General features: G+C 45.2%; 2 protein-coding genes across 2 annotated transcripts in view; both read right to left on the reverse strand.

The window, feature by feature from the left end:
* The window catches only part of TM9SF3 (transmembrane 9 superfamily member 3), a gene marked incomplete at its 5' end in the record, with an annotated part of 45,231 nt that extends 40,360 nt beyond the window's left edge, over nt 1-4,871 (reverse strand). Inside the window, one exon of the mRNA XM_084264314.1 lies at nt 4,659-4,871. Coding sequence (XP_084120440.1) covers nt 4,659-4,871 — 213 coding nt within the window. The remainder of the gene's footprint in view (nt 1-4,658) is intronic.
* Nucleotides 4,872-8,516: 3,645 nt separating this feature from the next.
* PIK3AP1 (phosphoinositide-3-kinase adaptor protein 1) overlaps nt 8,517-23,522 on the reverse strand; it is a gene marked incomplete at its 5' end in the record, with an annotated part of 45,061 nt that continues 30,055 nt past the window's right edge. The window contains 9 exons of the mRNA XM_084264609.1: nt 8,517-9,278; nt 10,318-10,427; nt 10,616-10,686; nt 13,608-13,763; nt 14,096-14,168; nt 16,295-16,500; nt 17,462-17,524; nt 18,326-18,505; nt 19,916-20,014. Of these exons, the coding sequence (XP_084120735.1) occupies nt 9,224-9,278; nt 10,318-10,427; nt 10,616-10,686; nt 13,608-13,763; nt 14,096-14,168; nt 16,295-16,500; nt 17,462-17,524; nt 18,326-18,505; nt 19,916-20,014 (1,013 nt within the window). The 3' untranslated portion in view covers nt 8,517-9,223. The remainder of the gene's footprint in view (nt 9,279-10,317; nt 10,428-10,615; nt 10,687-13,607; nt 13,764-14,095; nt 14,169-16,294; nt 16,501-17,461; nt 17,525-18,325; nt 18,506-19,915; nt 20,015-23,522) is intronic.

The following is a 23,522-nucleotide window of genomic DNA, read 5'->3' on the forward strand; positions in this document are numbered from 1 at the left end:
TCTGATTAACAGGAAGTAAATATTCAGATATTTTTTCCCACGCTTGCCACCCAGGTAATGCAGGGCCAATCTGCACCTCAAGCGCAACCGCACATCAGCTACAACCCTCCTCACAGATAGGAACATCCGTTCCAACGCAACACAGCATTGTCACACTGCCTGTTCAGAGCACTGGGCTACAGAGATGCTGTGCATATGCAAGCTAAAAATCACCCTAAACCCACCTACACTGGAAGAAGGCAACACTATTCTTCTAGTCCCCTGCCAAAAAGCTTACACAGTTTGACCCAGCCAAACATAGACTACTTCCACGGCAATACAACTACTGAACACTCTGGTCTGTGGATACAAAGCTATTTCCATACAGCTATATGGTTTTAAAAAACTATTCAAGTATTGCAATACTATCGTCAGCACAGCACATGCATCTTTCTGGCCGGTTACCCAATGGGACAGCTGGGATGTGGAAAGCAACTTAATGTTCTCCTTGCACAGCCCCAGAAATTTGCATGGTAGCCACAGAAATTAACTGTTCTATAAAACAATTAAGGCTAGATTAAGTCAATATATGAAAGGCTACAAAAAAGTATGAGAGACTGGCAGGTTGTTGATATTCTTTTTTAACCATGAAACCACTTTGTAAAAAATGATGAAGGCAGGGAAAGGATTACAACTACCACACCTCGTGTGATGATTCAGCAAAATAAATTCAAATCAAGATAGTTTGTTTCAGAAAGTACTCAATTTTACTCCTTTTCTTCAAGATGGAGCCTGGAGCAAGGCTTTCCACAATCCAATTCCTTGAACACCAGCATATCTTTCACGGGAAAAAGCACTAACATTATATCTTCCCGGTAGAGCAAAGAAGCTCTACCAGAAACAGGAGAGGAAATACAGACAGCAAGTAATACTCAACTGGCACGTCATATCACAGGCTTCTAGTCCCCACTATCTTACGTGTATCTTATCTATGCAGTACTTCTCAATGTTTGCACAGTCCATTAAACTGTGGATTTCACCCTCACGCTCTCTTTCCGATGAAGCAGGTTAATTCCAGTAACATCTCTCTGAATTACAGGTCTCACCAAAACATGGCTAGAACTGTACCGGCGGCACAGTCTGAACCACTGTACAAGCAGTCCTTTCACTCTCACACTTCCCAGATGCAGGAGGCTGCCCAGGCACATCACGTTCGGCTCCTGTGACATTTATTTCACCTCTTCAAAATGGAAGTATGAGAACTTCAAAAATGAATCAGGCTGCCCATCTGCACACAACTTGGCATGCAAAGGGGGACTTTGTTTCACATGCACTAAAATGTTTTCTGCAGTTTCTCTATATAGACAGTTTACAGATACTACACAAATTTCTCAAGTGTATGCATTAATTTTAAACAAGCTTCACAGGCTCAAGGTTTTAATATACTTCATCAGGCTAAAAGTCAAACAAAAATGTTTTTCTCAATCATTATAATGTAATGCAGCACAGGTTAGGTTTTATTTATTTTTTAATGTTTGTCATGTATTTCTCTGCTTACAGAGCACTGATAATTAAATTGAAGCAATGTTAAAATTAAAATGCTACCTATTCCCTAGACCATCCCCCCACAACACCACCACCACCCCCCCCCCCCCGGATATTAGAGAATACTTTTATGATTTGTCTGTTTTATCATCACCTCCAACAAAGCTAGCAAGAGAAGATGTGAAAGCAAAGGCCAGGCAGGAGCTCACTAACCCTGCTTCCACAGGAGCAGTGTATACTGTGATACAGTCACCAAAATCTCATCTATACTACCACAAGTAAAAGGCTGTCAAAAGATGATGCAAGTATCAGAGTACAAGCAAAAGCAGGTACATGACATACTCCGAAGCATGAAAACAAGTTAAAGAATCAGAGACAAGTTTTAAACTAGTTTCTGATAAATTCTTCTCTTGTGGTCTGAAGTTACACTGCTACTCTGTCTTTTGATAACAGAGATTAAAGGTTGCGTCAAATCCCAACTTCCTTTTGCTTACTATTGATTTTTAATACCCAAACCTTTAGCTTATACTTGTAATGACACTATTCTGTCCCTAAAGTGCAGGCACAGTTTTTAAAGCCTAATTCAAATTTAAGATACAAGATCTAGCCATTGATCCAATGAAGCTATCCATGCTTAACAACTCCAGAAACAGTAGTACCTACAGACTGAGAGCTTCGTGCAGGGTCTTCTCACAAGAACTTCTTACAGCATTTGTTTACACAGCCTCACAGTTATAACAGACACATATAAAACACTAAAGCCATTTTTATAGTCATACAGAAATATGTGCTGTGGTATACATGTGTATGATTTTATAGGTAGTGTATACTATTACATATTATCGCAGCAGCAAAGGAATTTAAAAATCAACTTCCTAAATGAGTGTTAAACACCTAAGTGGGTACTTTGAAACGCTCAGCATGCTCGGCACAGATAAGGGCCTGTACATCAGCAGTTAAAGTGACCTGCAGGAAGATGTAACCACACACCTTCACCCAGGCATAACCAAGTGCTTGGGCATGAGAAGCTGCACACTGAAGGAAATGGCAGCACATAACAGTGTGGATTCCTACCAACAGGGCTCAAGTCTTAAATGTAAATTCCCACTAACTGTGAAGCTACCGAGCCCTGAATTGGCACACTACTTTTTCCCTTCCCCAGAAGCAAGGAGAGCCTCCAAACTGTAACAAACACTTTGGTTGGAGAAAGATCAATCTTCCAACTGCTGCCATATTAAAAAACAAAATTCATTAAAATGCAGTGTTTAAGGAGAATTTCCTTCAGGTTCTTCATCTCAAAGTCACCGTACTGCTGCAAAACGCTGTCATGCTTCGCTCATGCTGTTAATGCTTCTGCTCCAGTCTCCCATAAAACAAAGTATCAAAATATCTAAGCAAGACGACAGTCTTCCAAAAAAAGGGAGTAGCTGTCTTCCTACATCAACTATTCCTAACCTGTCACTGGACATTACTAAACGGGACACCATGTTAATGAGGATTCTAAACAAAGAGACAGAGCTGTAATCTTGTGCAATTTAGATGAAAAAGCCTACAACCCTTCAAAAGGAATTTATTATTTCCATTGGAATTGTTTAGGTAATCGTTCAGAAGACCTAAAATCCATCAGAATTCACTTTTAAAGGGGGAGTTCAAAAATAAATAAATTCCATGACAGCTTTAGGAAACCCTATTGTTCCCTGAACACTTCCACTATTAAATAAGTAATTAGGAATCGAACAGCCTTTAAATTAAATACAGCGCTGTGCTGAAAGCTATCTCAACTCCACTAAAACCTAACCCTAAAATACAGGCTCAGCAACAAAACTGGGACCTAAGTCAGTTCAATGAGTAAACTGCTCCTTGAAAGTACTCAACATTGGCTTTTCTGCCATTAACTGCAGTGCTGATAAATTCTACTAGCTTTTTAAAAATAAATACAATCCTAAACAGTTTTCACCTATCATAAATGCACAGAATTAGGCAAATAATTACTGCTTAAACAAAAATTGTCGGTGCTATTTATTTAATTAAAAGCACTTATAAAACTTACCATTCCACCCCTAGAGAAAGCCGTGTTAAGAAACTGAGCGAGTGCTTCTCGAGAACATGAAAGTTCCCACAGACAGACAGTGTGTTTCATCACAGCCACACTAAGGAATCAGGGATGATTTTCAGCTAAGTCTCATTCCAAAAATCACATCTCAGCTCGTCTCACAGATTTCCACCCTCCCACACCAAGAGACATGGGAAATGGCACTGATGCAAAATCAGAAACCGGTGAAGCAGCGGTACCGGCTTCCTAGAGATTCTTTTGGTGCAATATTGTAAACACTTTAGAAAAACTACCTTCGTGTCAAGAGGTGAGTGTTCAATCCAGCACTGTTTTATACACCCACCCTCTTCAGGGTCTACGCCAGTGTTCCACGTCTGACACGCACACCCACTCACCCCCCCAGGCTCTGACCCTCATCCTGGGCCCGCACTGGACCTCCCTCTCCCAGCAGCGAGTTGTCACCCGGTAGCGTGTGCCCGCCCGGCTGTCAGCGCAGAACCGCGCTCCAGCTCCGGCTTTTGTTCAGGAGCAAATGCAAACACCCTCCCGGAAGAAATGCCTATCCCCGCAGCGCCCAAGTCAAACAGCGAGGCAGCCCTCTTTACACAGCGCACGCATACCTGCCGAGGCTTTATCTGCTCCAGGAAAAGGTGGGACACGCCGCACTTAGCGCTACGGAACCCGCCCGCACAGCTGCCACGCTAGCGGCCAGCGCAAGGATGTCCGACCCGGATCACAAAGCTCCGGCAGCGCTTCCCCGCGCACCGAACGAGACAGAGCGGGGCCCGCTCCCCGCCGCACTCAGCTCGCACTCGGCAGAGCAGACGAGCAGGAAGCCCCGCGGGGCGGGAGCCACCCGCCTGCCGCCAGGGCCGCCGCCACCCGCCGCGCCCGCTCCCCCCCGCCCTCCCCCGCAGGTCGCGGCCCGTCGCTCGCCGCTCCGCCCCGCCCGCCGGGCCGCGCTCTCCGGGCCGCGGTGGGCGCCGCCGCCCCTCGGCGGCAGCGGGGCCCGCAGGCGGGGAGGCCGGGGCCGCGGCCCGAACGGCGCGGCGCCCCCAGGGGAGGCCGGGACCCGCCTCACCGTGTGCTCGTGCTCGTCGGCGCGGGCGCGCAGCGGCAGACACAGGAGAAGGAGGAGGAGCAGCGCGGCGGCCGCGCAGAGCTGCAGCCCGGGCGCCGCCATCTCGGGCCTCGGCGTCCCCGCGCACGCAGCAGGCCCCGCCGCGGAGCCGGCCCGCGCCCCGCCGCCAACGCCGACCTGCGACGCCACTTCCGCTCCGCCCGGCCACGTCATCCGGCCGCACGCCGGAAGCGCGGCGCCGACGGCGGCCGACGGGAGCCAAGCCGAGCGGCGGGCCCCAACGCCGCGGGGTAGGGGGAGCCCAGCCTCCCCCGCGGCGCTTCCCCCGCCGGGAGGGGCCGGTGGGCGCTGGCGGGCGGGACAGGAGCTGCGCGAGCAAGGGGCGGGCCCCAGGCGCCCAGGCACCGCGGCGGCCGTTGAGCGGCGTGCCGGCGCTCAGAGCGGCAAAGGCGCGAGGCCAGGGTGGCGCGGGGACGCGCGCAGGTACCGCGGGGACGCGCGCAGGTACCGCAGGCGCAAGCGGCGCGTACCGCCGGGAGAGCAGCCGCACCTGGACGTAACAGGCGGGAGGTTTCCTGCCGGTACCGGCCGAGATGAAGCCCGCAGCCCCGCCTGCGAGCTTGGAGCCAGCTCAAGCTGCAAGTCCAGCATGAAGGCCCAAGGCGGGAAGCTGGCGGCATTAAGCGCTCCTCGATCAGGCAGTTGTGAAACTGAACGAACCCAAGTTTTAGAGATCGGGCCTATTTAAGGGGAGATAAAAGGCGGGGGGAGCTACATCATCTTCTCAAATACTACACAAGGCCCCACCAAACTGTGGGGACCGTGAGCTGAGTGCAGGAGCTGCTCCGTGCCGTTCGATGCCATCCACGCTGTGTGGGACAATTCAAACCCCCATTTACCTCTGACCACCATGCCTGCACAGTGAAAGCTCTTCCCCTTTTGGTCTTACACCTTCAGATTGCCTTCCCTGAACACACAGGCACAAGCTGCATTCATATGAACTCTGTCCCAGATAGTATGCTTGCAATCTCCTGCTGCTTTCAATAGAAGCAAGGTCCCTGTACAGAGAAATGCTTGTCAAAACCCATTCATAACCCCTGTTTACATTTAAAAAAACAAAGTCTTGACAGCTTTGATAACACCATATGTTTCTTTCTAGTCATTGCATCTCAGTCCAAACCAGAGAAGCAAGCTTACCCTTGGGAGACAGAGAGAGGAGGCTTCAGCATCTTCAGTTTATTCAGTACTTAAGTCTCTCAGTCAACAACAGGGCCAGCCAGAGCCATCTGCTGCAGCAGGCTCTGAGACACACACTGTACAAAGAGCAAACGCTTTCTGTGAGCCAGCTGCCGCCTCAGCTCGGTGGATCAGTTCGTGCCCCCACAGGTGTCTAGGCCATTCACTTTTTACCAGCAATTTCATTATCTGTTCAGTACTTGAGCTCTGGTCTTAGCAGGAAACACACTTCATTCCCACTCTCCTCCCCTCCCAACATATTCTTGAGTAGCCAGCAATCCCGTTGCATGCAGTTTTCTTCTCCAGCCTCTTCCCAGCTTCAGTTTCAGAGCACTTCTCATCACGGGCCGAAGCAATACAAAGTCCATGCTCACCAGCACAACTCAAGTCTACACATAGAAGAACTCCAGGTGCTGAGCCACGGGAGGCTTAAAGCAACTAAACGAAATCAAACCAATATGGAACACATGTTCTAGCAGCTAATAAGGTGCATCTATGCTGACCTGCAAGACATGAAAGTCATGCCCACTCCCCAGTTGTATAACCTGCATTTAGCAGTGAAGCCACTTCAGTGCTGTTTCTTCTCTCCTTGACAGGGCAATAGCTTTGCTGTAATTGCTTATCAGCAAGATCCCTCACTGACCCCAAGTTACAAGGATAACGTGAGAAGGCAATGCCTGAGACTACAGCTTTGTCTTGGATGCCTCCCCTCATGCAGCGCAGAAGGGCCCTGAACAGACTGAACCTAAAACATTACTCAGCCCCACTTATACGAGCCCATCTCTCCTCCAAGAGCCCCACAGGCACTTGGGTATGTACAAGCCAGGTCAGATGAAGGAAGCATCTACACAGCGAGGAGGATGGGCGCTAAAAGGCTGTTTATGAGCTATTTTTCAACAATTAGATAGAAAGCATCTTACTGCAGTACTAGCCATAAAAATCCAGTTCACAGCTGTGAAAAGGCAAACACAAACCATTCAAATAAACTCCTCCTACAGAAGACATTTGGCTATCACATGCAGTGGGTGCAGAATTAAGTATTAGCTGGGGAAGACGGATCCCTCAGCAGCTTCAGTCCAACAGCTTCGAAAGGAAATCTTTTGCATTACACACTTTTGTACTTAGCTCTTCCCTTCCTGCCTTGTTACAGTTTTCACCACATCCTACATTTCTACCTTATGTTGTACCTGGCAGATGTGGAAGCAAATAAATTCTCCATATCACATCACAGCCCCAAGCTCTGGAGCACAGCTGCAGCTAGTCCTAAGCAGATGGGGAACTTTCAAACAAAACCAGGGAGCTGTGTGCAAACCAAAGCATGTGTGGCAGCTGTGGACTATCAAGCCACTTTATTTCCTCTTTCAATTTCTTCTATCACTCTTGTCTTCACTTACTCATTTTCCTCATTTTAGCACCAAAACCTCCCTCCCTGCTTCCAATGTGACCTGACAGTGCTGAGACCTTTGTTCTGTTCCTGAAGAGCACAGGAAGGCAGCTCCTAAAACTCACCATTCCCCTGGCTACTGTGAACAAAGAGCAAACTGTCAGTAAGAGCCTGCAGTATCAGAGTTACTGGAGAAGACACTGAGGTCTTTTTTGAAAGACAAACGTCACCTCTGTAGTTACAGTCCTGCAGCACATCACCTGCATCCCTCTGCCATCAAAAGGAGAGGCTATATGAACTGCACTGAGTCGTACCCTATGAGTTTCATGTGTAGGTGGTGTTTAGCTTACACCAATACCCCTAGGAGCAGCAGGGGTTTCTCCACTTAGTGCTGGCTGAGTCACAGTTGTCGTCTGCCACTGCTGCAGCTCCACACATGGGCTTTGCAAGAGAAAGGAGCTGCAGCTCTAATAACCTGCTCTTGTTCACAACATGGGGAATTTATGACATGACCAGACAGAAGCTTTACAAGTCCTGCCTGTAACTGAGGGATCACCTCATACAGACGTTATCTATGTCTCTCTTGGAGTGGAAGTGCTTGAAAACGAAGTTGGTAATGATACTTAATTCTCTGCCCTGACTATTATCTTGCAGAACTCCCATTTGCATCACTCATGGACAAGCAGAGGCCCGTGCTTGTCACCCAAGCACCAGGATAGGTACAGGAGATTGCAAGGCCTGGAGGATAAACATGAACAAAACCCACAAACCCCAAAAAACCTCAGTACTGTCATTTCCCTTGAGACAAGGAATCTAATTAATTTTCGCTCTACATGCTTTCTACATTTGGAACACAGGAAGCCAAACCAGGAAGCTGTCCTTAAGTCTGTAAGCCCTCATGCTGAAAAAAAGCTGGACCCAGCTGTTGTAGATTCACAGTGCTAGAAAGGAAGAGTAGAGCACACAGAGCCCAGCCCCGAGGCTGCCTGTTTCCACTGCAGCAGCCTAACCACGTGCCTGGTATTTGCGAGGTGTGTGTGTTTATAATTGGAGATCACTGTGCTGTGCCAGAGCATGAAGCAATACGCCTTCACATTGCTTCTACAATGAACACATGCAAGAGGTACATCACAGCACCACTGCCAATGCCTTCCTCTAATTTGAGAGGTCACTCATGTGATTTCAAGTAACAACACACCAACCCCTCCCCAAATAAGGTTTCAGTACAGTTGTTTTGTGATACGGCAGGTCCTTTACCAGCTGTCCTGTGAATTGTCATGGTAAATACAGCACACACACACACACCTTGTTCATGTCTGTCCTCTTCAAACAGGGAAAGGGAAATGCATTTTCAGAGCAAAATAAGTTCCTGAATAAAGAGGACATCTCGTCCTCCCATAGTTTAATGATTGCTTGAGGGAGATTCTGCACCTTCTGAAAGGTCAGTATGTCCGTACCCAAATGTTACGCCAAACAGCAGTACATTCACCTACTCCTGCTGTAATGAGTGTTCTTCAAACAAAGTCTTCAAACAAATTGCTCTCTTTACTTTTTCAGGCATGTTTTCAGTCAAGCCCTTGTAGGTTGTATCAAGGGTTTTGGTAACAATGCTTATTTACTTTCTAAAAGGACATGTGTTCTTTCTTGGTCAAAGGGAAACTTCGTGTTGGTGCAGGGCTGCCAAGACACACATCAGTGTTCTCCTTCCCAAACATGATACTTTTTCTTGAAGTCCCAAAGCTCCAAAGTTCTTTCAAGCAAGAAAGTTATAGAAGGCCAAGAAGTCTCAGTGAAAATCATGGGAAAAGTCACTGGAGCTTTAGGGAGGAAGATGGGGAAGAAAACATTTGGCTTCTAGTTATAAATAATTTAAGACAACCCAAAAATATCTGTACAAACATGCATACAAACAGAAAAATCGCATATTCCACAGATGTTGAGAGATTCAGCGACCTCTTGGGGGCACAGGTGGAGGATAAAATCCTTCACAGCTTGCAGGCCTACAAAAGAGAATAAAAATGCATTTTAAAATAGTGGAGTATAGGGTTCTGGAACAGTACATTGCATGCAATAACTCCATATCTAAGAATACTGTACAGGCAATATAGTCAAACAAGAAGAAAACAGGCTATCAGCGATTCAGAACAGAGCAGATGCCAAGATGCCAGAGCCCTGTTCCTGTCCAAATTATTTCTTCTGCTCTTCAGCTGCATTAATTCTACTATTACTAGAAAGAGATGCTCTAATACTTGTTTGGAGTAAAACTTTGGTAGTATAGTAGCTTTCCCCTGAAAATTAGATAAAGAACAATAGGAAGAGATTAAAAGACCCAAAATCTTTTTTTTCAAACTAACTACAAATAAATTCCAGCTCTATTCCTGCCAGAGTCAAGCCAACACACAGAACTTACTGCACCTACACATTAACAATCACTATTTTAATAGATGAAGAATTTTATTAGCCTCTGGGACCCAGGCTTCATAGACTCGAACTGGCTGGACCAAAGAAATGTTCCTAAGTTACTTTAGTTTGTGGTGGTCTGATCAGATGAAGGCAAACCCCCTCTGCACACCTTATAAAACCAGTGCAGTTCTTACTGAGGCCAATCATACATGTAAACAGGCGTGCTTTGGAGAGATCCGAAATTAGTTTTAAAAAAAGTCCAAGGGAATGCCAAAAGGGAATTCTCTCTGCCCTACACTTTGTATGTTCCAAGAGGATCTTCTCAGGAGGATGAGGTACTGAATCTCTGCCAGGAGCAGGATGCTACTGCCCCGGGTCAGCCTTCAGGCAAGCATCATGTGTGTGCCTCGATACTGCTGCCCCTTGTGGTGCGTGAATCGCAGTCACAGCATTGCAGTGGGCTTATTACCTACCAGGAAACCAATTCTACAGATGAGAAACAAGGATCCTACAGCTCAGAGTCATGTCTAAAGGTAATAGTCTGGCAGCCCTTGTTGAAAGACATGTCCACTTCCTGCCCAAGGCTTCCGGACCAATTCACTGACAGCTCACTGTAGAGCTGCACTTTAGCTTTACCTGCTTGCACCTCGAGGAGGTACTCTGGGAGGCCTTTCTGGGAAAAGCAGCCTGTCTGCTTGGTGGGCAACTGGGCTGCGGCTTCTAGTTGTTTCTTGGACTTCATTGTCCTACATAACGAAGAAAAGGAGTTAGAGTATCAGCAGTATTTACTTCTTGTTGGCTTCACAACAGGAACAGCTGCATTTTGCCATTTCTGCAAATGCAATGCCATCCTTGAGCTCCTCTTTTTTTACATGGAAACAAAGCCATGTACTTAACAGCAGTGGACCAGTATGTAGCAGAGGTGAAAGCTTACCTCACTATCCCCTTCCATCCCACTGCTGACACTCAATACACTCCGTGTACTGGAGCGGTTACTCGCGCTACCTGGAGTGAGCAAGAGAAAACAAACTGCTTATTAAATCCTGGTGATCAAATCACTTAACTCAGAGCTCCGTCTAGCTTTAGGCTTACCTCTCACACACATAATTCAATGCTTGTTTAGGTTATTTTATTTCCATTGTTACTCCTCACACGTTCAGGATCCAAACCATGGCATTTTACACAACACAGACCACTGGGCCAGATCATTCAGGTTTGCTTTCTTTCTAGCAGATTTCTGCTGTATCTAGATCCAGGCTTCTGGTTAAATACTCACAACTGAAAGGATCCCGTGCTGGTATCAGCTGGCAAATCAGGTAAATATCTCCACAAGTGTTACACACTCAACATTTATGTGTATTTAAATTACCTGTCCCCCTGTCCTTAACAACTATGTTGCTCTGAGCACTGTCACACATTCATTCCCAAAACATGTGACTGCTTGAGAGGTTATTGTTTCCAATAGCCCTTCACCACCTCCTCTCACAACAATCCATACTTGTTATGGGCACGTTTCCTAGTCTACTTCAGAGCTAAAAGTGACAAGTTTGTCCAAACAACATTCAGCAATCATGTACACAAAGCCATTTAACTTGCATGGACTCAGAAGAGGGAATGCTTTTGCAATCAGTCATACCATATCTGAAGGGGACAGCAACTCACAAGCATATCCTACAATACTATGGCTGGTTTAAGTCACAAACACATCATGTTCTCTAGGGCTGTGCAATGGCAGGACACTAAAGTTCTGAAGCCTATACACTGAGATGGAGGTCAGAGACGTATTCTCATGATGCAGTCCCTCTCTGGCCTTGGCGAGGTAACTCTCACTATCAGCTGGTACAAACAGCCAGGTAAGAGTGCTAAACACTGTGTTAGGGTCCGTCCTCACAGTCAGGCCATGGGAAAGAGCCAAGCTGCACAGAGTGAACTCTGCAGGCTCATTAACATTTCTCTCACAACAGCCTATACACAAGTTACTGGCTTCGTCAGCTGCCTCTGGCACCTACTCTGGACTTGTGCCAGCTATATCTTGTCAAGAGCCACAAAGGTAGTAACCTTACTGGGACTCAGCTCTCCTTTCATGGGACCAAGATGATCTTAATGATTTCTGAAATAATTTCTCAGTCTGCACTAACAGTGAGAATGCAGGGATTTAATTTGCACAAATTAAACCAAGTAAGACCCAAAGATAATAAAAATGTGCAGACTGTCCAAATCACTTGAGGTACCACAGTTGCCAATGAAAAATGCTGTCCTATTTATCTACAAGAATTGAGGAAATGCCACGCAGAGACTGGTCCCAGCCTGCAATAAAACTTCCCTGCAGACCAGAAAAGCACACTGCCTGTTGAGAGTCACAGCAGGGGAGCATCCTTTTCTATAAGGGAGCAGCTGCCATCTACTTGTAAGAACTGAGCATGGGTGCTACACCTTCTCTGAGAAGGCCCAAGGGAAGCTCTTTGACTCAGCCTTCAGGCGGTTCTCCTGCAGAGATGCAGACAAACCAAACCACTTGATGTACATGGATGTCGCAGTTTTGCATAGCTGGATTCTAAGGGAGAAGGGGGGGCTGCAGAGATGGCTGCTGCAAGCAGCAGTGAGAAGCTCCAGAGAGTAAACATGATCCAACTCAAGGCCAGAGTTGCTGCTGACCAGGTCCGAGCCAACCAGCAGTGGTCACAGCACCTCTGAGAGTCACATTTCGGAGAAAAAAACCCAGCAAGCAGCTGCATTTTGCCACTAGAGAAGGGATTGAGAAGATATAAGGGGCTGTGCAGACACCAAGGCCAGGGAAGGAGGAGTGGGGGGAAGATTGAGGTGCTCCAGGTGCCAGAGAGAGAGCTTCCCCTGCAGCCCGTGGAGATGACCATGGTGAAGCTGGCTGTCCCCCTGCAGCCCATGGATAATGGCGGGGAGCAGAGACCATCTACAGCCTGTGGAGAGACCGACCCACACCACAGCAGGTTTGCTGGGGGACTTGTGACTCTGGGAGGGACCAGGCTGGAGCAGTCTGGGCCCGATGGTCGCACCCCATGGATGGGAGCCGTGCTGAGGCAATTGGTGAGGAGATGATCACACTGGAAAAGTTCGTGGAGAGCTGTCTCCTATGGGTGAGACCCCACGGTGCCACAGGGGAAGGGGGTGTGTGGAATGCACCCCCAGCTAAGAGAACTCAGGAGGAACTGACTGAAAACCCCCACTCCCCATTCCCTGCCCCTCCCCATGCCACAATGCAGGGGAGTAGGGAGCAAAGTTATGACTAAAGTCTGCTAAGAGGGGAGGGGTGGGGGAAAGTAGAGGTGGTTGAAGATCTAGAGGAGAAAAGCAGCTTGGGAGGAACTGACTGAAACCCCATTCCCCCATTCCCTGCCCCTCCCTGCTCCATGTTGGCAGGTGGGATGGCACGGGGGGTGGGGGGCAAGAAGAGAGTAAAATCATGACCAAAGTGAAGTCTGCTAAGAAGGGAGGGGTGGGGGGAAGGTGCTTTAAGACCTGGCCACACTTCTCATTACACGACCTTGGTGCCACTGGGTGTGTAGTGTAGTTGTAATAAATTAGTTCTCTTTCCTTTGTTCTGTGTTGAGTCTGTCTTGCCCATAACACTAATTGCAGAATGATCTCTCCCTGTCCTTATCTCGAATTCTAAGCCTCCCACTATATATTTTATCCCCTTTCTGGCTGAAAAGGGGAGTGATAGAGCAGCTTTGGTGGGCATTTGACCTCTAGGCAGGGCCAAACCACCTCAGTGGAGTTGCTTTTGCAGTTTTGAGAACAGTCAGCCTAAGGAACAAGGGGTTTGGAGTGATGGTATCAGTACTGGAATCCGGGAACTTTTCCCTGAGCGAGCTGACTCCAGAGTCAGTCTGAGAATTGTTTTCCATCCAGCTTTTCTGTAAAGAGGGTGACACTCAGGGTTTTCTTACTTGTTGTGCTTGATGTGCTTTCTGTTTTCCAGTCTCCTCGCTTTAACTCCCTCTTTGGTGGGAAAATGTTTTTCCTGGGGGCGTATTCATATATTCCACATTCTGGTTTCCCCAAAGTATGATGAGAATGCCGAATGGGTACTGTAATTTCCAGATCTGGAAGGGAAAATGAACAGCTCAGAAGGGTCTATGCAAGTACAGCCTTGGAGACACAGCTTTGTACCCCAGAACAAAGTTAAACACAATTGCATAATGGCAATCATAATTGTACATGAGTGACTCAAGATTCACACCACAAACGTAGGCATCCTTCCTTCAGCCTGGGAAATTGAGGAGTAAAGCAATTTCACTGTGTTTTACCCAACAGGCACGTGAATGTGAATATTAAGATATGTAAGTACAATGCACAGAGACATTTCTGCCTGAGGAGCCTGTTAATGCCTCTAGCTGCTTCACTAGCAGAGAATGTCAGAATCAAAGACTCTTACCTGCACTTTTGTCTTTTTTTTGCTTCTCCATCTGCCTCCTGGTTATGCTGTCTCGTAGCCGTTTCAGATTTTCCTAAAAACACCACAAGACATTCTCTTCAGGGTTTTGAATAAAAGGAGAACAAGCAACTTTCTGACAATACCAATAATATATTTCAGCTAACTTTGGAAGCACGCTGAACAAAACCTGCTAGACCTGGCTGAAGCCCAAACCATGTCAAGAAGTTTTAATCTATTCCCTTCAGAAACCTGTCTGTGCCTTTCAGAACACAAGTTTTTTCAGAAGTTGATTGTGTATGTTAAGGTCAAGTTCACCGACTCAGTGGCAGTTACAGATAAGCAGCACTTTTGGTTTAGAACTCCCTCTATTTTCTGTTTCCACTGTGACACTGGCACAGAAACAAGACCCACGTTCAAGTAACTGCACAGTCCTTTCTGTACTCATCAACAGATAAATCTGAATGTAGGGACAGTAGAGACTGCAGTGCATCCCAGAATGGGAGGGAGAATTCAGAAAGAACTCAAGATGTCCCCGCTGAAGCAAGAGGAGACCCCTGGAAATGTAACTGGGAGCTGTCTCTTCACCATTGTGTGGCAGTGTACTGCACCTTACAGTAAGAAAAGATGGGGAGATAAAAAAAAAAAAACAGAGAACTTTTCCAGCAGGGAACTATGTACATATGTAAGAGGAGGAAAACCCTGAGTAGGTGGAAAAGCAGAGAGAACAATTGCTGTACCAAGAAACAAGGTCTGGAGCAGACACTTCAAAAGCCTCATCTCTGCTATAGATGTCTACTAAAGCAGCACTGTGTTCTTTACTGACAGAAGGAGGGGTTCCTCTAACTCTTTCTGGGTAGAGAGAGCCCTTGCAAGTGCGAATCAGGAGAAGAAAAATCTTGACTTTTTTCTAACAGGTCCCAAAGCAGCATCACACACCAAAGACCAGCCCCTCAAGTGTGAGAGCAGACTGTTGCAGCAGAATAAAGGGTACCAAAAGAAGCAGGCAGTCCTTTTAAAGAGGGAGCCCCACTCTTAACTTAAGGATGCAGACCTTAAGCTATCTATGACTGCTACATCTACTTGTCTTTATGTTACTATCAACACAATCGTGGAATCACAAACCAGTTTGGGTTAGAAGGGACCTCAAAGACCATCTAGTTCCCGCCATGGGCGGGGACACCCTACACTAGCCCAGGTTGCCCAAAGCCCCATCCAACCTGGCCTTGAACTCTGCCAGGGAGCAGGCAGCCACAGCTTCTCTAGGCAACCTGTGCCAGTGCCTCACCACCCTCACAGGGAAGAATTTCTTCCTTATATCTAATCTAAACCTACTGTCTTTTAGTTAAAACCTGCTATGCCTTGTCCTACTGCTACACAGTAGTAGTCTGTCTCCATCTTTCCTGTAGGCACCATCACTTGAGAGAAGGAAGTTACCAATGTATTCCAGAAACTTTCTGAATTGCTTGTGCACTGTGATGTCGTCCCTCCAACAGATACTGGGGTGACTGAAGTCCCTAATGAGAACCAGGACTTGTGAATGTGATGCTGCTTCTACCTGTCTACAGAGGACCTCATCCACTCGGTCTCCCTGGTTGGGTGGCCTTCATCAGACACACCCCCCACCGTACTGTTCCCATTCCCTGTGCTCTCTTTAATCCTGACCTACATACTCTTGGTCAGCTCCCTCATTCAGATAATCCACCCAAACACCGTGCTTTCACTAATGACTGTTGCTAGACCTTGCCCAGCTGTAAAGAACAGGTAATAAGTCCTAGAGACCATCTAGGGATCAGACCATCTACAAGATCAGGCTTTAAAGCCATTACACCACCTGGGACACTGGGTCTTCATCGATCTGGAACGCATGAGAACTGAAAAGCTAAATGCTCATCACAGGAGACCTCTGCCAGTAGGTAGGTACTAGGTGACCTCTAGAAAGGTAACTCAGTCAACTGGATTTGGCTCAGTTCCTAGTGTGAAGGTCTCTAAAACCTAAAAATACTACTGCAAAACAAACAGATCTGTAAAACAGCTACCTGCTTGCTGCTGTATGGGAACACCCCTCCCGTGTCAGAACTCTGCTACCATGTCAGTAGTATTCCTGCTCCAACCAGGAAGGAAATGTCCCCACACCAAACAGCTTGTGACATACACCTAAAGAGACAGCTGTATTTCTCAAACAGGTGAATAGACCTGTACCTGCTGGAATCGGAATGATTCTGATCTCTTTTTCTGGTTCAGTTGCCACTCCTTGAAGTGAAGTACAGCTTCATCAACGGTGAGTATGCCCATTTTCACTTGTTCCTGCAATGTAATCAGCTGCCGTTGACCTGGGGTTTTCATTCCAGCAAATGGATCGTATATGCTTGATTGAGACAGGTCTCTTACAGGCCTGACTACTGTCTCTGAAGAAAGAACACCAAATATATTATTGAACTTGTGGCATCTGCCCTCCTCAATGAATGCAAAGAAACTCAAAGTACCCTTGATACAGCAGACAAGCAAAAAAAAAAAAAAAAAATCAGTTACAGACTGAATGTTTCCCAAGCTACAAGAATGTCTTGTCCTTATGCCATGCTGCTATTTGTCAGGGCTAATGAGAGGTAGCCTTGTATGCAAATATGTCCCAGGGATAATCTCTGTTCTTAAAAACATAATTTAAGTGAACAGTACAAGATGTACTCAAAGTGCTCTGCTGCTTCACTGCAAATATCCCTCTCTGATCAGCAATCCACAAACCAGAGCTTTCACCTGGGCAGTCACAAAGCTGAACTCTTCCCAGGTAATCTGTGCAGAGCAAGTCTAGAAACAGAAAGGTGAAAACTCATCCTACTGATGCTGGCTCTCTAACTCATTTGCAACACAGAGGAGCTACCAATACATGAGATAAAAGCTCAGATGTTGTCCTTGTCACTTTGATTATGCACAAGATAAGAGGCGAAAGAAAAAGGGCTCAGTTTTGAAAGTGCAGAGATCAATGGTGAATAGTCCACTAAAGATTAAATCACAAGAACAGCAATCAGCAGGCAGTGGCTACATGCAGGATCAAAATTCACCATGAAGTAATATGGATCTCAACGTTAAAAAAAGTACTTCAATGATCACTATGATCCAAGACACAGGATACAAAATATAATAAAGGGGTACCCCCCTCACACTCTGTAGTTACAAAGTGTTTCCAGTGTCACATAAGGCCAGAAAGGTTGAGTCATATAAGGCCAGAAAGGTTGAGTCATTCATATATGGCTACTGTACCCAGAGCCTTGTGAAACTGACTGCTCTGTCACATTTCACACAAATGAAGCTACCTCAGCAGATTTGCTTTTGGATTACTGGAAAGATTTTCAAGGTGAATTTCTGACTTACCTTTCCTAACCTTTCCTCTAGGGACATACAGATTCTCAGGTCTTTGAGCTTTCTGTGCAAAAACTGTAAAACAAACACTCTTTAGATACTGAAGTGCATCTCATGAAGACAGAAACAACAAGGATGAATATGTGAAGCCCACACAATTCTGCACTATGTTACAGCTTCTGATATCCTACTAAGTACACTGAAGAAAAGATAAGATGTACAGCAGAACTCCCCTTCTATTGACCTCAAAGAATTTAGCTCAGCCACCTCGAAGAGAAATCTGGACATGCTTTTCCACAGTCCTTCCTGTGGTGAAGGAGGAGTCACTGAAATTACTCTCTCAAGTGTTACTGTAGTCCTTGATGGAACGTATATGAAATGTGACCAAGATTTCTAAAGCTGTCTAGCAAGCTGAGGCACACAATTCTCAATTTCAGTTAAATCCCACCTCGGAGGGAGGTACTGAGGTATAGAATCACATTGTACACAAACGCTATTGACTCAATTATATCATTACAGAGAAGCAATGTCTCGATTAATTAGCTTGTGTCCTTATAATATCAGAATATTTACTATTTAGTTGGGTTTGTTTATAGCATCTAGTGGTAATTTGTTGTCCTACTGCTTTCAGCAAGAGCATGCTCAGAACCAGACCAAGACACAACATTCCCACATTTTCAAAGGCAGCGGAAGATGAAAAACAGATCTGAATTGGGATCCCAAAGGTAACTCAGAGTGAGAAAGACTCAAGGGCCAAATAATCCAGGAGCTGTCAGAAACACATAGATTTTCTTGGTGTTTGTCAACTGGAGCCCATGTCAAGGCTATTCTACAGTTGACTAACCTACAGTTTTGGTCCTGGTATGAAAAACTCACTTTTGGAGATGTACAGCTCATTGTCTGGCTGTGGAGAGCTGGATTCTGGTCTTGGAACAGGAACAGGAGGTCTGCTAGCCATTTCCTGTGGAAGAGTATCTTGTTCCACCGAGTAGTACACATCTTCACCATACTGCTGGTAAACTCCTTCCTCTGGATCTGGCAAATCCACGCTACTGCCTACAACAGAAAAGAGTTTGTAAGAAAAACAACCTGGCCACTTCGATGAACACTGGATCCCTCCAGATGCACTATGTACCACTCTCTTACCAAGCTGGCCATTTAACAGGCAAAAACATTCAGTTTTGCACTGACTTTAAGTACCAAACCTGTTCAAAACAGGTCTTAATAAAATTCATTAACCCTAGATGCATGGTATGTATTTGCCACTAAGCCTGTACCATCTGTTTTGGTGAAGAAACTATACTGCTTTCAAGAACTAGAGGAACTAGTTCAATTAATTCCAGTTAATTAACATATCATAACAGTTAAGAAATCAAACAAAACACTGGTTTGCAAAAGCTACTTGTAGTGGTCTACGAAGTACTACAGAGAATTATTCCTTTGTCTGAAATAAGCAATCACCATGAGCTGACAATACACTTGATGTCAGAACAACACGTCTCAGAGGGAGCTGGCTATGCACATCTGTACTTGCAAGCCCAGCTACCACTATACCACTTCATCATCCCCATTCTATTCTCACCCTTAACATGACTGCAAAATGATCAGATGCTGTCATATCTGACTTAAAAGCTCTCTCTTTGCATGCTAGCAAAAAAAATTAAGAGCCTCTGAGTTAACTTCCTACTCTGTTGCCACGTCGCAAGTGAACACCCTAGCCACTAGACTGACTTTCCTTTAGTGATGTTGTAACACCTCGCTGAATTGATGCCATGGGACTGCCACAGCATCACAGCTGGCAGGGAAAACAGCACAGGATGTTATGAGAGCCCCTGACTTAACATTGCCCTGAGTCCTTTTGGGTCACCCACAAAAGGTGAGTCTGTATTCCATGAAACCTGGGGAGTCAGGAAAAGGTTTGGATAACCATGCTCAATGGGGATAACACGGAGCTCAAGTCTGGCTCTGGTCAGAGAAGGCAGAGGAAGCACTGAAGAGGCAGAGTGTAGATCAGGCTCTTTTTGTCTTTCCAGGCTGCTGTTTCCAATAGATGGACTTTTGAATACAGCATTTATATTATAACCCACCACTATCTTGTGCTGTTCTACCTTATACTCAGCCTCTGCCCATATGGGGAGCCTGCACCCTCATGTCAAGACACTAGAATTAATACCTGTCACTAAGATAAGGACAAAAGGCAGCCATTCCTGAACAGATACCAGCTGTGTACTTACACTAACTGGTAGGCAGAGATTGGAACTAGAAATCACTCCTCTTTAGCAAAAAACTAAACGCATTTTTGAAACCTCCTTACAAGCCACTTTTTCTGCATGCCTTGTTTGTACCCACTGGGGGAAAGCTGTCCATGTGGATTAGCTCCTATCCTTAACAGATCAAGGAGAAATCCAGTTCCATTTAATTGCTTTAACTATGCTACTGCCATGCCTCTCTCCAAACAGGTCTCACCTTCTAAAAACTTGCGGAGCATTGAGTCTTTTGTAGTTAGAGAAACTTCATCATCTCCGGCAACTGGAGTGTCTGGTTTGGACTGAAGCATCTCTACATCTGAAAAAAATCAGAAACATGTACCTGTTGATTCTGCCTTTAAACATACAGGATAGTATCATATCACAATGATGTGATGCTCCTGACTGGACCTTCGGCCTATGGTGAAACCAAAGAGAAAACCAGGGAACAGACTAGATATTTGCCTCAAGAAAGGCTCCTAAGCTACTATGTTCAGTCCACTCTGCACAAATCTTTGCCAGCTGCCCAATGCTTACATTTGAGGGTGACCAGCCTTGCTTATTAAGAATTTCTGACAAGGCTTCAAGCAGGCATTGAGGATTAACTAGAGCATATGCTGGCTAGGTGAAGGTTTTAGCCTCTGCACAGTGCTCCTGAGAGGCCAAAGTGAGTGGAAATTCAGTGACTTGGCAAAAAAGAAGACATTAAGGGCAATTTGCCCATGACACAGAAGATTGTATTTGTTTTGTTTATTGGATAAAAGTCAAAACAGCTGGCTCAGTTAATTGAGAAAGGAGTGATAGCAAATGATAAGACTTTGTTAAGTCCTTGTTTTACATAAACAATTCTGGTTTTAAAAAATAAGTCAGTCAACCTCATTGTAACCCTAAATCTGAAATAAAATATGCTAGGTAATCATGTTGCTAACAATATAAAAACAAGAGTGATATAGGTGAATTGTTGAGGCATATTATGAAATAGCTATTACTGTGCAAACTAGATGGTTTGGGTTATATGAGAGAATATATTTCTCTATAAATATCTTTTTAATATTTGCTGACCTTTCTTATTTCTTTCCTGGAAAACTGAGATCATGAAAAAGGGTTAACAATGTGCTAGCAAGATTTTAGTCTGTTGGAATGCTGTGGGGTTTTTTTAAGCAATAATTACCAAAGTAATTACCACTAACAGTTACGTGAGTGCACACAGCCGAGCTTTAACCTCACAGGAATACCCCCAGCATCGCCACAGCATTACTGCACACTGTGTAAACTAACCACACCATCAGCCTTTCAAGAGCTCTGCAGTCTGTACCAAGTCGCATGCTGCTGAAGCTAACCTGCTCACCACCAACTTAACAGAAAGCTCACTTAAGTATCACTGCACTACATGGAAGCACAGATTTGACATTTGAGCATACTAAAGAATCAACACTACAAGCCTCCCTTTTTCTGCAGAGTGATTTTTTTTTTCCACCTTATGGCCATCTTGTTTATTTTTAACGTAGCTTTTAGAAATGAACCTGTAGCAAAAACATGCCCAGAGGAGAGCCCCTAATTTATGGATTTGGGAGCAAAACAGAATGGGACAGATATGCAAAGTTCCTTCCATTCTCTGCAGAGGGAATAGTACCTTCCCAGTTTTGGCTGTGCTCTGCAGAATTACTCAACCAGCAGTGCAATGTGATACTGCAATGTTTGTATTCTATCACATAGTCAATGTAGTTAAATTCATCAACTAATTAGTTCTCCTTCGAAGATGCGATTGCCATCTCACTACCCTCTTGCACACCAGCCTGTCTTGCAGATAGATGACACCCAACACCTCATCCATGTATCAAAATTGAAAAGAAGTTCTCGACTTCATCAATGGCACCTCCCGTTCCTCTTCCTGTAACAAGAGGCTGGTGAGACGTAAGTGACAGAAGAGGGCACACATAATCTTTAGGAAAGGTCCACAGATTTTCCCAAGGCTATCGAGGAAAGGTGGTCTGAAGGGTTAGTGGGAAGAGAGTTTAGTTCCTAGATGTCAGAATTTAGTAGCTAAAATATATTTACTCAAAGAATTTTAGATTTCTGTTGCAGGTTCAGAAGGGATCAACCTGCAAACAAGCAGACATACAAAAGACAAATTATGACCTACAGACCCTTCCCAACAACTAAAATATCCACACATGGAAACCCTTTAGAAAGTAATGACACCTTTCCCCCTTCAAATGTCTGCACATACTGCAAGCCAGGTATTCCTCCACATGAAGCAAGCTGCCTCTTTAAAGACCATTTCTTTATTATGCAAGACAAAGGCTTCAGTGTGTTGGCATAAATCACAACTCAGAACTTTGCAAGCAGTTCTAGTTTTTACGCACAACTCTCTCAGTTTGCTCAAGGATAACAAGGAGGCTGCTGTTTCTTGCATTAAAAATTGAACATCAATAAGGACACTGTTGAAAGCTTGGTCTTAAGGGAATAAAAATGGAGGAGGGAGAGGATACAAAAGAGACCAGAATAAGGTCACCACAACTTATTTATATGGGAACTAACATCTACTCTTTAGGTGTTGGAGGTCTGCAAATTACACAATAGATTTTTAGTCAGCTGAAACTCTCAATAATACAAGAGTAAATCCCTGCATGAAACACACACTATTTAGAGTCTGACTGTCCACACAGTTCACAGATGTGGAAACAGTGCTGAGAATCCAGTATTGTTTCCAGCAGCCCTTGGCCTCTGCCACTGTCTTACCTGGGACAGTCTCTTTCCCCAAGTGAAATAGCTTACCACCACCACACACATACACACACACACACATACCAGGCAGTTTAATCTTCACACAAACCAAACAGGTTTGCAGCACTTTGAAGAGTCCTTGCTCTCAGAACCCCTCCTGCACACAACTCCAGCCTACTCAAAATGTTTTGCAAAAATCAGCAGGAGGTGCTGGTGAAAGGAAAGCAGAAAAAGCAAAGCACTTTATCTGATGCTGTAGTTCATACCACCAGATTGATACAAGGGCGATAACCCTTCCTTTTGCTATTCATCTGCTGGTTTTTACAATGGGGAGTGACTCAGCTAGATGGCATTTACCTGCCACCTGAAGCATATTCTGGAAAATGATGTTTGACTTTACAGGGGTTTGAAAAGTGTATTAAGAGGGAAGTGCTCCTCTGAAGAGGGAACAGTTAGATTAATGATAAGAAATTAAATAAGGCAATTCAATCTTATTATTAAAGAACAGCAAACAAGGTAACAGCAGGAGCTAGCTGATTTGTTTAAGAGTACTTTATGATCTACACCACTCAGGACATTAAGACCTACCTGGGAAAGAACCCTCCCCTCCAGCAGCAGAAGGGGAAGCAGTGTTCTGTAGATGAACAAAACCTTTATAATTGTTTTTAATTCCATCTTTTATCTCAAAACTTAAAGGGACAACTAGCAACTCAACAGCGAACTCTCATGCAGAATCAGTTTAAGCAAAATCGAGCTCTTGCACAGCTTCTACACTTCCCCTCTAAATCTCTTTCCAGGACCAAATACAGAGAATAAACAGTCAAGAAAACCCACCACAAAAATACATTGAAAAATCTAAAGTGGGACAAAGAATACAAGAACTAACAGAACATTCTGGTATTCAAATACTTCAAGTACTTTCTATGACTTATAACTCATTAGAATGGCTGCAGTCCTGTGCTACCTTATTCTCAAACCAATTCCTCCCAGACAAACTGACCCTGTGGTAACCTAACCTTCCATTGATCAGTTTCTGAACAACTGTGGTGGAAGCACATCTTTATCACAATAAATGGGCAAGCTGCCACAGTATGGCTACA

Source organism: Gallinula chloropus (genome assembly GCF_964237585.1).
Source record: "Gallinula chloropus genome assembly, chromosome: 5".
NCBI classification, from domain to species: Eukaryota; Metazoa; Chordata; class Aves; order Gruiformes; family Rallidae; genus Gallinula; species Gallinula chloropus.